We start from the raw sequence: 15452 nt of genomic DNA on the forward strand, positions 1-15452 counted from the left end.
TCAGGGCGGGGCCTGGCCCGGCTGGAGGGCCCACCCCGGCCCCCGGCCACCAAGCTTGGCAGGAATAGGGCCCAGTGTGACCAAACAACCCAGCTCCTCAAGAGAATCCAGAAATCCGATTTTTGTATAAAATATTCTCATTCAAACTTTAAAAACACTGTGCTGGCCAACCTTGTGCAGAACAAGAAACACAGAGACTTGTGTCTTGAACCAGATGTGACCTCCTGTGTAAGAGAAAAGGCAGAAGGGCCCCGAGCGTGGGCCTTTTCAGGAGGCAATAGGGATCCCCCTCCCCTCACCCAGAAGAGAAAGGGAATCCACACGCGTGGAAGACCCACCTCTCCCAGTGACCGTGCGGGGGACCCACTCCCAGCCCCCCAACAACCTGACGTTTTCAGGGCTACGGGCCCATTTCCAGATGAGGCCACTGAGGCCAGAGCGGTTCATTAATCCCCTGTGATTACGTGGATGTGAGGTGGTGACTGGCTCGAAACTACGCTTCTGATTCCAAAATCTGAGTCCGTCTAGCTGCTCCACGTGGCTTCCTGGCATCACGTGATTTTGCTCTTTTGACTGCACAGGGGTTTGCTGTGTGTTTCCCGAGACCTGGACTCTCCTCCCCTCACTAGGAAACCAGCCCCCTCCTCATTCAAGGCTCGGCCCTCCTGTCCAGCTCCTACCACGGCAGCCGCCCCTCCTACATCCCAGCCTTTCGGGTTCCGTCCCCACGGCCCGCCTGTAGCTCAATCTCTCAGCTCCCCAGCTCCGAATTCCTGAGGAAGGGACCTAACTGGTTCGAGTCATGTTTCTGTCCCAAGTGATGATGGGTCACAGGTCCCTTCCAGCCTGTGGTCAGATGCCAGTCTAGGCACGACCCTCTGTAACCCCTCCCATCCTAACTCCCCTCCCCATCCCCTCCCCATCTCCAAGCAACCCCGTCTTAGGGCCAATCCCCAGAGGTACGAGCAGGACCACTCAGGGAACAGGCTCGGGCGAGCCATGTCCCTAAAAGCAGCCCCCAAACGCCTGCCCAGCCATGCCTGACACTCGTAATACAGCTAGAACAGCGGGGCCTGGACCAGGAAAGGTAAGCGTGGATATCAACGGTATCTGATGTCATCTGAAGCCTCTGAGACGCCCACCATGGCCCTGGGCGGGGGCGCTGGCGGCAGCATCACACTGCTCACCTCCTCACCTGCCGAGTGACCCAGGTGAGCCAAGAAACTAGGGGGCGCTCCGCGTCCCACTCCCAAACCGTCAGCGACTCCTGACCACAGGGCTGAGCATCAACTCAACGCATGGTCTCTTCGCGTCCCTCTGAGAGAATGAGATTTTGTCAGCAGTGAGCACTCGCTCTGCCTCGTTCTGACGTGGAGAACTTAGGGAGCCTGTGCGGGGGCATCAGGTCAGTGAAAGCGGAAGACAGACACAAGATGAGGCCAGAGGACTCATACCCAGAGAGGCATTAAGTCTTGAATTCGCTTTATAACGACTTCACTTTGAATGGAAGGCAGGAGGCTTTTAAAACAGTGTTATTGAGTTATACTGACACATAATAAGCTGCCTGTGTGTATATAAAGCGCACAATTTGATGTCTGACCTACATATACACCTGTGAAAACATCACCACAATCAGGACATATATCCATCACCCCCAGGTTTCCTCATAGCCATTTATAATACCCCCCCAACCCTACCCACTCCCCATCCATCCCTGTCTCCTGGCAACCACTGATCTTCTTTCTGCCACTACAGCTGGCATTTTCTACTATGTTATATAAATAGAATCATATGGTACATACGTGGTTTTCTCTGGCTTCGTTCACTCGGCACAGTTCTGACATCCATTGTGCACTTGTGCCCACTTCAAAAACTCATCCCTTTTCATTGCTGAGTACTATTCCAGGATACGACAGACCACGATTTGCCCATCCATTGATGGACATTTGGTTTATTTACAGTTTGGGACAATCACAAATACAGCTGCTGTGAACATTCACGTACAAATCTTTGTACTTGGGAAAATGCCTAGGAATGGAATAGCTGGATCGTTTGGTAGGCATGTGTTTGAGCATGGCCATTTTCATGGAGCTCCCATGCAGGTTTCAGAGGGTCCACACTGTGTGTAGTTAACCTACAAGATAAGGTACACACTGGTCACGTGGGAACAAATGACCCACACACTCACAAGGAGGCCACATCAGGCTGCAGCCGCTTCATTCCAATCCTCCCAGTGTATGGAGAGGGTTCCCAGCTGGGAAAGTCTCCCAGCATGACCTCTGATTTTGTAAAATGCTCTGCGCACAAGCTCCTGACACTCCAGAGATGGCCCACAAGCGGGCTGTGTAATCTGCCTGCAGGAGATCTTTATATGATGGCAGCATCTTGTGGGTCTAGAGTAGAATAGTTACGATCAATACCGAGAGCTATGCGTGAACGGCAGCAGGGGTTCTGCAAGGCTGGTCCCACCAGCATCACCTGGGGATGCACATCTCCCCAGTCCAGACCTACAGAGTTGAAACTCTGAGGCGGGCCCAGCAATCTGGGCTTCCAGGCAATCAGATGCGTGTTCTGGTTTAAACACAAATAGCCTAGAACATCGTTCAAGCCCTTTGACTCTCCTGGAATTAAATCCATCAGAAGTCACACTACGCCAAGAGTGCATCCTCTCGACGGCCTCACTCCATCCACACAGCTCTGGAGCCCACCCTCCTAGAACGCTGCCACCCGTGTTAAGGTCTCCTCGAAGAACCAAGCTACCGACTGGAATGCAGACCTGCACACTGATGGTTATCACTTCTTTCCCAAAGCACCAGACTCAAAACAAAACAAAAGTCCCAGGAACTCAATCACTGGAGCATTTAAATCCAACCTTCAAAACCACCCATTTCTCTACCTGGGGCTTTCACCCTAGCATATTATGACATAAATGAACCTAAGAAAAGAAAAAGACAAAGATTTTAGGTGATACACTCCAACACTCTTTACTGCTCTAGAACCCTCGCTCCAAACTTACACATCAGCAGGAAAATTAATTAAACTTGAATAGGAAGAATCTGAGTAAAAATATTGAATACTTTTTGTTTTAATCTTCAGCTTAAGCGTGATTTCCGCTCAACATTATAATCGGAGGGAAGTGCTGGTCATTTCCTAGGTATTTTTGCAGGCTCAGTACTTAGCCCAGTCTTTGAAAACCCTCTCCAGCTTCTGGCCAAGCAGAACTTTGCCGCTCACTTTGAACTTGCCAGCAAGGAAAGCCTTCTGAGGGTTCATTTTGCCCAAAACCAGCTCCATAAAGACAGGCTCCGGGATTGTGAAGACAGTGTCCGCTGGGAGCCTGGCGGGTCCTGGATACGTGTTCCCAGAGCCATTCTTCAGATCAATGGTCCACTGCAGAATGGTCTTCCCATCCTTGGTGATGTCCAGCTGAAAGATGGCATTGACTTTCTTTACCAGCTGGGCCCCCACTTCTTTGATGTGATGACTGATGTCCTCAAACACGGGGAAGCTCTGGAATTCTGACAGCGCTAGAGGGTGTGGCACGGTGACTTCCCGAGCTGGACCCAGTTCCTTGAACTGGCCTGCCTGAGGCCCATCCCCTGCTTTGATCTTGAGTTGACGGTCGATTCTCTTCCACATCTTACTGTGCTGGTCCTCTTGACCTTGCCAACTGGTTTGTGAGCAGCTGTAGCCAGATTAATATCCACAAGTTCATATTGTGACATCAAAGGCAAGGCCAAGTGGGGAATGAGACTGGTTTGTGTGCCACAGTCTTATTGGCCAAACAGATGCTAAAATGTGACATGGGGTGAGGGCTCACACAGGTCATTGTGAGGCAGATCCACACCACCACCCCCCAAACCACAAGGTCCCACAAGCCCAGCCCAGAGAGGTCTGGACCCCATGTTGGGAATAAGGGAAACTGGCCCCAGAAGCTTCTTTGGTTGACATGAGCTCTGTCTTTTCAACTCTTTATTTTTTTTATTTAATAAATTTATTTATTTGTTTGTTTGTTTGTTTATTTATTTATTTTTGGCTGCATTGGGTCTTCGTTGCTGCCCGCGGGCCTCTACTCTTTGTTGCGGTGCGTGGACTTCTCATTGCGGAGCACGGGCTCTAAGCGCACGGGCTTCAGTAGTTGTGGCACGTGGGCTCAGTAGCTGTGGCTCGCGGGCTCAGTAGTTGTGGCGCACGGGCTTAGTTGCTCCGCGGCATGTGGGATCTTCCCAGACCAGGGCTCGAACCCGTGTCCCCTGCATTGGCAGGCGGATTCTTAACCACTGCGCCACCAGGGAAGTGCTGTTAGGGTTTTTAAGACTCAAACTGGTTCTCTCCGCTGCCCTCTCTCCCTCGCAAGCCTCACTCTGCCTGGCAGAAGAGGTGCTCCCTCTGTCAGTATACATAAACAAACAAAGACTCCACTTTAATGCTTAGCTTTGTGGCCTGTAACAAAGAGAATATTTAACATTGCAGGTGTCAAAACAGACTAGCTTGAGTTTTATAAGATAACCTAGACAATAATAACTCATTTTTCCCAGAGGGTACGGAGTGAGAGGCTGTCAGAATCAAATAGTCAGTAGAAACTGGAAGTTTAGACCAAAAAGATTCTGTAAATAAGAAAGTTGAACACAAGCATTGAGACCAGCACTGCCCAACAGAATTTTCTGAGATAATGAAAATGTTCAGGGTCTGGGTTGTTCAAAGCGGTAGCTGTCGAGACCCACATATGGCTAGTACGACTGAGGAGCTGAGTTAAGTTTACTTAGCTCTAATTAATTTAAATTTAGGTAGTCACATGTGATTACCCATCAGCATCCTGGGAAGCAACCCCAGCATCATCCTAACCATTGTAAAGAAGTTACATGGTCATCTAGGGGATGCTGCCCCATCTTTAACCACTGAATTACACCAAACTCATATGAAAATCCCTTCCCAAAACCCCCAATAACTCACTTGAGACTGTTAACACATATGGAACAGAGACCAGCTCCCATTGGTGGGATCTGGTTCAGTGGGCACCCCATTTTTGGACAAGGCTAAAGGCCTAAAGACGCACATACGTACTTAAAATGGTCCGGTAACATTTGTCTTTAAATAGGACATAAGCATGCCTAAGTGGGTGATTATTGGGTAACTTCTGAGTGAAAGTGTATAAGGTATGACTGCCTGTAGAGCCAACATATGTAACTCCTTCCGACAGCCCATTCAGCTGTCCCTGGTGGATAAAAGTTGTCTTAGTTATCAATTGCTGTGATAATGCTGCAGAACCACCCCCAAACTCAATGGCTTAAAACAATAAGCATTTATTGAGCTCATGAGTTAATGCACCAGCAATTTAGGATGGGTTCAGAGCTGTAGAGAAAGCCTCAACTTTCTTTGAGACTACCTAAATAATCGTGAACAGAATGTTGGTGGAAATATGGGTGGTAAAGGCCATTCTAATGAGGTCTCAGACAGAAATGAGGAACACATTATTGGAAACCAGAGGAAGGACCATCCTTGTTATAAAATGGCAAAGAACTTGACTGAACTGTGGCCATGTTCTAGTGTTCTATGGAAGGCAGAACTTGCCAGTAATGAAATTGGATATTTAGCTGACGTGATCTCTAAGCACAGTGTGGAAGGTGAGGCTTGGTTCCTCCTGACTGGCTGTAGCAAAATGTGAGAAGGCAGAAACGACTTCAAGACAGAATTGTTAAGCAAAAAGGAAGCAGAGCTTAAAGATTTGGCTAAGAAAAGCAAGGGAAGGATGATCCTGAAGGCAATTCAGAGACCAAGGCTGCCTCCTTGGTTTCAAAAAGGGGGTGAATGCCTTGTTTTCAACAGGCCAGATGGCATCTGCCCAAAGTATTGGGGGTGGGATCGTCTAGCACAGCCCTGGGGGTGAGACCCCTGCCTCTGAGAGCTATGGAGACAGCACCTCTGCCCCAGCGGATCTGGGACTATTACCCAGTCAACCTGAAGGGCAGAGTGTGGAGCCAAAGAGAGCACTGTACTCCAGACTTAAGATCCCATAGCTTTCCTTGCCAGGTTTTGGATTTGCTTGGGACCCATACCCCCTTCCTTCTTCCCCCTATTTCTCGCTTTTGCAATGAAAGTGTCTATCCTATGCCAGTCTCGCTGTTGTATTTTGGAAACACATAACTTGTTTGGCTTGACAGGTTCATAGCTGGTGAGGGATTCTGCCTCAGAATGAACCATATCTTGAGCATCACTCATGTCTGATTTAGATGATATTTAGATGAAATTTCGACTTTAGAGTTGATGCTGGAACAAGTTAAGATTTGGAGGGGTCGGGGAACGGAATGAATGTATTTTACATGCAAAAAGAACATGAATTTCGGGGGATCAGGGGCAGAATGTTATGGGTTGAATGTTTGTACAACCCCCAAATTCACATGCTGAAACCCTAACCCCACCATGTGATGGTCCTAGGAAGTGGGAGGTAATTAGGATTGGATGAGGTCATGAGGGGTGGGGCCCTCATGATTAGTGCCCTAATAAGTCACAGGAGACCTTGCTTCCCCTCTCTGCTCTCTAACATGAGGATACAATGAGACGTCCACAGACCGCAACATGTAATGGGGCTCTCCCAAGAGGCTGGCACCCTGATCTGGGACTTCCAGCCTCCAGAACTGTGAGAATTAAATTTCTGTTGTTTATAAGCTATCCAGTCCATGGTATTTTTATTATAGCAGCCCAAGCCAAGACAGGTGTAGACAGAGGAAAGGGCAAAGATCGATAATGATATTAATAAACTACACCCACAGGAAGACAGTGCCAAGCCCTGGAAGCCTTTCTTTCTGGAAAAAAAGTCACTGAACTACACCAAACTCACACACAAATATATTTTTAAAGTCCCAGTAACTTAGACTTTTAAATATATAGAACAGAGATCACCCCTTTCTTACACTCCCAAAAGGCATCACTGGCCAATGTAAGGGCTTCTTATTTTAAGACACAGCTAAAGGCCCAAAGTCAGGCAAATACTTAAAATAAAACAGTTATACTTATCTTTCCATATGCCATGTGTATGCCCAAGTGGTAACTTTTTTTTAATTAGATAAAATGTATAAGTTATGCCTGCCTATAAATTAATAAAACTGATTTTGAACAAACAAAAACACAAAGTTTCTACGAAAAGCAGTGCACTTTTCCAGTGATGTTGACATTATTCAAAACATTTTTCAGAATACCTCTTTTATAACCACTGTCAGAAACAAAAGGCATGTTCTTTTACTGTCCTACACCATCTAGAATGCTTTCAGCTAAAAGCACCAAAAACAGCCACAACTCAACGGGCTTCAACAGTAAAGGGAATTATCTCCCATTAAAGAAGTCCTAAGGTGGGGCTAGAGGGACAGACCACCAGGCAGGCTCAGGACCGGGGTTTCCCAGGACACAGGACCTTTAGTGCTAAATCCGGCAAGTCCCAGGCAAGCGGGAGGCGTTGGCTACTCCAGGGTTGGTTCCTTGAGCAGCTCAATGAATCTTCAAGGACCCAGGGTCCTTCCTTCCATCATCCTGCTGCACATTCTTCTAAGGCCAGTGACCCTTGCGGCAGCAACACTTTGGGGCAACATTCAGTAGAACAACAAAAAGAGCCATTTTCTCCGACACTTCTCTCTTTACCGGAAGGGCCTATTCTCCCCAAGTCCTTCGGCGACTTTGCCCCCATCTCACTGGCTACTAGGACGGTGTTCCTTACCCTTACCAGGATCAGCTTAGGTCTGTGGCTGGAAAATGTCACCTGCCGTATCAGTAAACCAAGGATGTCGTGGCCATCAAGCCCTCAGCCACTACAGCCACCCCCTGACGGTGCACCCTGAAAGGATTCAGGATGGAGAAAAGCAGGATAACCACCCTAGAGAGCTGAGGTGCATATCAAAGGAATGATCTCAGGATCTTCCCATACAAAGGAAAGCAGCTAAATTCCTTAACTTGAGGTGTCAGGTTTTCTTTAATGAACAGTAACCTTTTGATGTTCCACTACCTGGTTTTTGGGGGGTTTTTTATTGTTGCAAAACTCCTATATATGCTGGCTGCTCCCTCACCTCTTCAGAACAGTCCCCAGAGCCATCTGAGAGGCTACCTTCCAGGCTTAAGTCCTCAGTTTTGTCCACCAGATAAAACATAATCCTCAGCTTTTAGGTTGTGCATTTTTTTTCAGTGAACAGGTTCACCAAGTCACCTTTGAGGCAGGACTCAGTCAGCTTTCCCTAACCTCCTGGTTGCGTGAAGGAGCGTGGAACCCAATCGGCGTGTCGGGAAGGAAAAGGAAGAACCAAGAGTGAACACTGCGCATCCTCTGAGGAGGGTGTCTCCACTCAGGAGACCACCGAGGGGCAGGGGTAAGAATGGCACAGATCACGGACCTGTTAGAGGGATGTGACCTTCCCCACGTTGGGTAGGGAGCTGGCTACACAGGGGCCGAGTCTGAGGGCAGCGCGGCGGCAGCCCGTCCCAGACATTGGGGAAGTGGTCAGCGGCAGAGGAAGCCCTCGCTCACCAGGCGAGCCAGCTGGACCCGGGATGCTCCCTCGAGCTCAACGGCACCTGAGCGCCCGCGCCCACCTTTTTCCAGTAGAAAGACACGCATGTTGCATCACTTTTGTCTCCCAAGGCTCCCACGAGGTCAGCGCCCACGCTAACCCCATAAGTCTGCAGGGAGGGGAATTCTGGGAAATGTAGTTCCAGCTGCGCTAATTGGTCCAAGAGCAAAGCCGGAACCACGCAGTGTGCTTTGATTTTTAGAAACAGCCTAGTTAAAATCTCAAGCTAAGTCTAAGGGGTAAAGTGGTCCAATAAGCTGAGCACTGGCATTTAGTTATTGTGGAGGAAATGCCGCTTTATTCTTATTTTCTTTCCTTTCTTCCCACTCACTGTTATGGACTGTGGTCACCCCACCAGAGCAGAGCAAAGTAAAAAGACAACTCCCGCTAATGCACAGTTTGGACTCGATGTGAGACCTGTGAAGGATAAACTGCTGACGACCCCCTGGAAAAAAGTCAGATGCAATTAATTGTAAGAGCTGGGTCAGCCCCTAAGTTTTCCTGAACTCAGTAAGTCAAAAACACTGTGCCTATGGGACGAATCTTTGTAAATTCTCTCGGCAGTTTTGAAAGATTTATCAACGCTAAGCTGGGAGGGGGGGTGGGGGTGAAAACCAAAGAACAAGATCTCTGACAGACAAGCAAGAGTGATGCCTGTTTTGGAAGGATGTTTCGTACAAGTATTTAACAGTGGTTACCATAACTGTATACACGTAACAGAAGCCCAAATGTAAAGAGAGTCTGCAAAGATCTTGCAATTATTCACTTAAAAATGAGGACCTGATTGGGACATCCCTGGTGGTCCAATGGTTAGGAATCCGACTTCCAATGCAAGGGACGTGGGTTTGATCCCTTGTCAGGGAAATAAGATCCCACATGCCATGGGGCAACTAAGCCTGCATGCTGCAACTACTGAGCACATACACTCTGGAGTCCACACCACAACTAGAGAGAAGCCCATGCACCGCAACAAAGATCCCACGTGCCACAACTAAGACATGACACAGCCAAAAACTAAAATAAGTAAATATTTTTAAAAAACAAATGAAGACCTGGGACTTCCCTGGTGGTCCAGTGGGTAAGACTCCACACTCCCAATGCAAGGGTCCAGGTTCAATCCCTGGTCAGGGAACTAGATCCTGCATGCATGCCGCAACTAAGAGTTCACGTGCTGCAACTAAGAGTCCACATGCCGCAACTAAGAAGCCCACATGCAGCAGCTAAGAAGTCCATATGCCGCAACTAAGAGCCCTCAGGCCACAACTAAAGATCCCACATGTGGCAACGAAGATCTTGCATGCTCAACTAAGACCCAGAGCAGCCTAAATAAATAAATATATGTATATATATATTTTTTAAATGAGGACCTTTACTGATAGACACAACAGGAATGAATATCAAAGATGTTATTCCAGTCCCTCCCATCAGGAAGCTTGCACAAACCCCTTACATAGCCTCATCCACCAGAGGGCAGACAGCAGAAGCAAGAAGAACTACAATCCTGCAGCCTGTGGAACAAAAACCACATTCACAGAAAGATAGACAAAATGAAAAGGCAGAGGACTGTGTACCAGATGAAGGAACAAGATAAACCCCCAGAAAAACAACTAAATGAAGTGGAGATAGGCAACCGTCCAGAAAAAGAATTCAGAATAATGATAGTGAAGATGATCTAGGACCTCGGGAAAAAGAATTGAGGCAAAGATTGAGAAGATGCAAGAAATGTCTAACAAAGACCTAGAAGAATTAAAGAACAAACACCTAGGAGAATTAAAGAACCAACAAACATAGATGAACAATACAATAACTGAAATGAAAAATACACTAGAAGGAATCAATAGCAGAATAACTGAGGCAGAAGAACGGATTAGTGACCTGGAAGACAGAATGGTGGAATTCACTGCCGCAGAACAGAATAAAGAAAAAAGAATGAAAAGAAATGAAGACAGCCTAAGAGACCTCTGGGACAACGTTAAATGCACCAACATTTGCACTATAGGGGTCCCAGAAGGAGAAGAGAGAGAGAAAGGACCCGAGAAAATATTTGAAGAGATTATAGACGAAAACTTCCCTAGCATGGGAAAGGAAATAGCCGCCCAAGTCCAGGAAGTGCAGGGAGTCTCAGGCAGGATAAACCCAAGAAGAAACATGCCAAGACACATAGTAATCAAATTGACAAAAATTAAAGACAAAGAAAAATTATTAAAAGCATCAAGGGAAAAATGACAAATAACATACAAGGGAACACCCATAAGATTAACAACTGATTTCTCAGCAGAAACTCTACAAGCCAGAAGGGAGTGGCACAATATACTTAAAATGATGAAAGGGAAGAACCTACAACCAAGATTCCTCTACCTGGCAAGGATCTCATTCAGATTCGATGGAGAAATCAAAAGCTTTACAGACAAGCAAAAGCTAAGAGAATTCAGCACCACCAAACCAGCTCTACAACAAATGCTAAAGGAACTTCTCTAAGTGGGAAACACAAGAAACGGACCTACAAAAACAAACCCAAAACAATTAAGAAAATGGTAATAGGAACATACGTATTGATAATTGCCTTAAATGTGAATGGATCATATGCTCCAACCAAAAGACACAGGCTCGCTGAATGGATACAAAAACAAGACACATATATATGCTGTCTACAAGAGACCCACTTCAGACCTAGGGACACATACAGACTGAAAGTGAGGGGATGGAAAAAGATATTCCATGCAAATGGAAATCAAAAGAAAGCTAAAGTAGCAATACTCATATCAGATAAAATAGACTTTAAAATAAAAAATGTTACAAGAGACAAGGAAGGACTCTATATAATGATCAAGGGATCAATCCCAGAAGATATAACAGTTATAAATATATATGGGGCTTCCCTGGTGGTGCAGTGGTTAAGAATCCGCCTGCCAATGCAGGGGACACGGGTTTGAGCCCTGGTCCAGGAACATCCCACATGCCGCAGAGCAACTAAGCCCGTGTGCCACAACTACTGAAGCCTGTGAGCCACAACTACTGAACCCGTGAGCCACAACTACTGAAGCCTGTGTGCCTAGAGCCCATGCTCTGAAACAAGAGAAGCCACCGCAATGAGAAGCCTGTGCACCGCAAAAAAGAGTAGACCCTGCTCGCCGCAACTAGAGAAAGCCCGCACGCAGCAACGAAGACCCAACACAGCCCAGAATTAATTAACTAATTAATTAATTAAAATATGTATATGTATATATGCACCCAACATAGGAGCACCTCAATACTAAGGCAAATGCTAACAGCTATAAAAGAGGAAATTGACAGTAACACAATAATAGTGGGGGACATTAACACCTCACTTACACCAATGGACAGATCATCCAGACAGAAAATTAATAAGGAAACACAAGCTTTAAATGACACAATAGACCAGATAGATTTAATTGATGTTTATAGGACATTCCATCCGAAAACAGCAGATTACACTTTCTTCTCAAGTGCACATGGAACGTTCTCCAGGATAGATCACATCTTGGGTCACAAATCAAGCCTCGGTAAATTTAAGAAAACTGAAATCATATCAAGCTTCTTTTCCGACCACAATGCTATGAGATTAGAAATAAATTACAGGGAAAAAAATACAAAAAACACAAACACATGGAGGCTAAACAATATGTTACTAAATAACCAAGAGGTCACTGAAGAAATCAAAGAGGAAATCAAAAACTACCTAGAAACAAATGCCAATGAAAACATGACGACCCAAAATCTATGGCTTGCAGCAAAAGCAGTTCTAAGAGAGAAGTTTATAGCAATACAATCCTACCTCAAGAAACAACAAACATCTCAAATAAACAATCTAACTTTACACCTAAAGGAACTAGAGAAAGAAGAACAAATAAAACCCAAAGTTAGCAGAAGGAAAGAAATCATAAAGATCAGAGCAGAAATAAATGAAATAGAAATAAAGAAAACAACAGCAAAGATCAATAAAACTAAAAGCTGATTCTTTGAGAAGATAAACAAAATTGATAAACCTTTAGCCAGATTCATCAAGAAAAAGAGGGAGAGGACTCAAATCAATAAAATTAGAAATGAAAAAGGAGAAGTTACAATGGACACCACAGAAATACAAAGCATCCTAAGAGACTACTACAAGCAACTCTATGCCGATAAAATGGACAACCTGGAAGAAATGGACAAATTCTTAGAAAGGTATAACCTTCCAAGACTGAACCAGGAAGAAACAGAAAATATAAACAAACCAATCACAAGTAATGAAATTGAAACTGTGATTAAAAATCTTCCAACAAACAAAAGTCCAGGACCAGATGGCTTCACAGGTGAATTCTATCAAACATTTAGAGAAGAGCTAACACCAATCCTTCTCAAACTCTTCCCAAAAATTGCAGAGGAAGGAACACTCCGAAACTCATTCTACAAGGCCACCATCACCCTGATACCAAAACCAGACAATGATACTATAAAAAAAGAAAATTACGGGCCAATATCACTGATGAATATAGATGCAAAAATCCTCAAAAAAAATGTTATGCCAAAAGGCTACATAGTATATAATTCCATTTATATGAAGTTCTAAAACTGGCAAAACTAATCTATAATGGAAAAAAATCAAAATAGTCTTTCCTCTGAGGCGTGAGGATGAGATTAACTAGGAAGGGGCATGAAGAGCCTTTCAGGGATGACAGGTATATACATCTGTCAAAATTCTCTACAGAGTAAAGTGTACTGATACCTGCAAATTGTTTTGAAATGCATTAAAAAATAAGATGGATTGATGGATGGATAGATAGACATGTAACAAAACAAATACAGCAAAATGTTAATTGTAGAATCTAGGTGGTGGGTATATGAGTGTTCATGATTCAGCCCAGTATTGAATTGTAGATAGATGCTAACATACTGACCCGTGAAGAGATGGGAAAAAAATTGTTAGAAAAGGATTCATACCCCCCTGAGGGGGCAGCCTCTATTTCAACCAGTTGTTGCCATGAGCAAATGCAGATTCGATGTGGCAAATTTCTAAGAGAAGTCAGAAAAAACCTGGGATTTTAAATGAAATATCCCTATTTTTAAACCTTGGGTTATACAAACAAAACTCAAGCAAAACCAAAACAGAAAACTCTTTACAAAAAAACACAGCTTCCATCTCTGATCTAAAGGATCAAGTCCAAACTCTTATCAGAGCACAGGCTGGGATGAGGAACTAGCCACTGCCTCCTCTCCAGCCCCATCTCAAATTACTATCCACAAATAAGCAACAGCAATATTAAACTGTTATTATTTTTCAGTTTCCACTTCCTATGCCTTTGAAAGTGTAATTTCCTCTACCTGGAGTCCTTTCACAAATATTGTCTACCTGGAAATTTCCTATTCATGTGTCAAAACACTTTGGAGGTACAACCTCCTCTTTGAAGCCTTCCCTGATCAGCTCACCAAAATAATTTTCTCTGCTATATTACCTTTGTACCTTATACATAGTTTTTATTATTATTATTATTAGCTTCCATTTGTTCCAGAGATGATAAAACAAATAACAAAGGTTACTTTAGAAGAGTAAAGTAGCTTATTCAAAGCCACAAAATTAAAGCAAGACCCAGGATTGTACTCCAGGCCTGTCTATCTCCAAAGTCTATACATTGCCCACTACCACATTCTACCTCCTATTTCTGCGTGTATTATTTGTTTATATCAGTTCCCCCTACCCCTTAACTGGGATTAACTGAAAACAGGAACAGTACTTTATTCGTCTCTGTCACCAGTACCTGGAATATAATATGCATTCAATAAATGTTTGTTGAACTGAAAAAAAAAAAAAAGAAAAGGATTCATAAAAGTTACTGTCAATTAAAAAGAAGATATCCAGGGCTTCCCTGGTGGCGCAGTGGTTGAGAATCTGCCTGCCAATGCAGGGGACACGGGTTCGAGCCCTGGTCTGGGAAGATCCCACATGCCGCGGAGCAACTAGGGCCATGAGCCACAACTACTGAGCCTGCGCGTCTGGAGCCTGTGCTCCGCCGCGATAGTGAGAGGCCCGTGCACCGCGACGAAGAGTGGCCCCCGCTTGCCGCAACTAGAGAAAGCCCTCGCACAGAAACGAAGACCCAACACAGCCAAAACCAAAAATAAATAAATAAATAAAAATTTTCAAAACTGCTCAAAAAAGAAATTCTATAAAAAGAAGATATCCACAGGCAGGCCAGACATTCAGAACACATAGTGTGGTTCATGCTATTCTTTTTTAAATATATGAAATACAATCACCCTGTTGATTTCAGTTCCTCTCACAGTTAGTAGGTGCTTGTTATGTGATGAGTCCAAGCTGAACACTGGCAAATTTTGTCCACAGCACACGAAGAATCTCTCTCTACCTATTCTCCATTCATCAGCCCTGTATCAGTCAGCTATAACATAATGTGCTGCATAACAAACACCACAAAGCTCAGAGGCTCACAGCAATAAGCAATTATTTCTTGCTTACATGGTTGCAGAGAGGCTAGGGATTGGCCAATGTAGGGGGGGTGCTCCATTGGGCTAGGCTCCAGGCCCTGAGTGTCTCTCACTCTTCTTGACCAGCAGGCTCCTGGGGGCAGGTTCTTCTCATGAGGAAGACCACAACACAAGAAGGCAAGACCTCCTGCACAAGTACATGCCAAGACTTTGCTCACATTTACGCTAAAATTCCATTAGCCAAAGCAAGTAACACAACCAATCCAAATAATCCCAGGCCCCCCCATTCACCCAGATCTGGAAATGGAGGATTCACCTCCAGCTCTTTATTTATCACTGCAAGGGATTCTGGGGCTGCTTCGGTGCCAGGGTCTAGTGTCTCTGTCTGCTTCAATGGCCTCTCCACGTCTTCCACTGTGCAGGAAAAACAAATCTCGAGTGTCTAACTACACCAGTTCA

General features: G+C 45.0%; 1 protein-coding gene across 1 annotated transcript; it reads right to left on the reverse strand.

The window, feature by feature from the left end:
* Nucleotides 1-1465: 1465 nt before the first annotated feature.
* SCP2D1 (SCP2 sterol binding domain containing 1) lies at nucleotides 1466-13486 on the reverse strand. Its single transcript, XM_082431781.1, has one exon. The coding sequence runs from the start codon at nucleotides 3637-3639 to the stop codon at nucleotides 3169-3171; it is 471 nt and encodes a 156-aa protein (XP_082287907.1). The 5' UTR covers nucleotides 3640-13486; the 3' UTR covers nucleotides 1466-3168.
* Between the last annotated feature and the right edge of the window lie 1966 nt (nucleotides 13487-15452).

The sequence above is a fragment of the Balaenoptera physalus genome (assembly GCF_965194825.1).
Source record: "Balaenoptera physalus genome assembly, chromosome: 16".
NCBI lineage: Eukaryota > Metazoa > Chordata > Mammalia > Artiodactyla > Balaenopteridae > Balaenoptera > Balaenoptera physalus.

What these genes read in the sequence shown, in the direction of transcription:
- SCP2D1 (XM_082431781.1), bottom strand. Translation starts at nt 3,639, where the DNA reads ATGTGGAAGAGAATCGACCGTCAACTCAAGATCAAAGCAGGGGATGGG.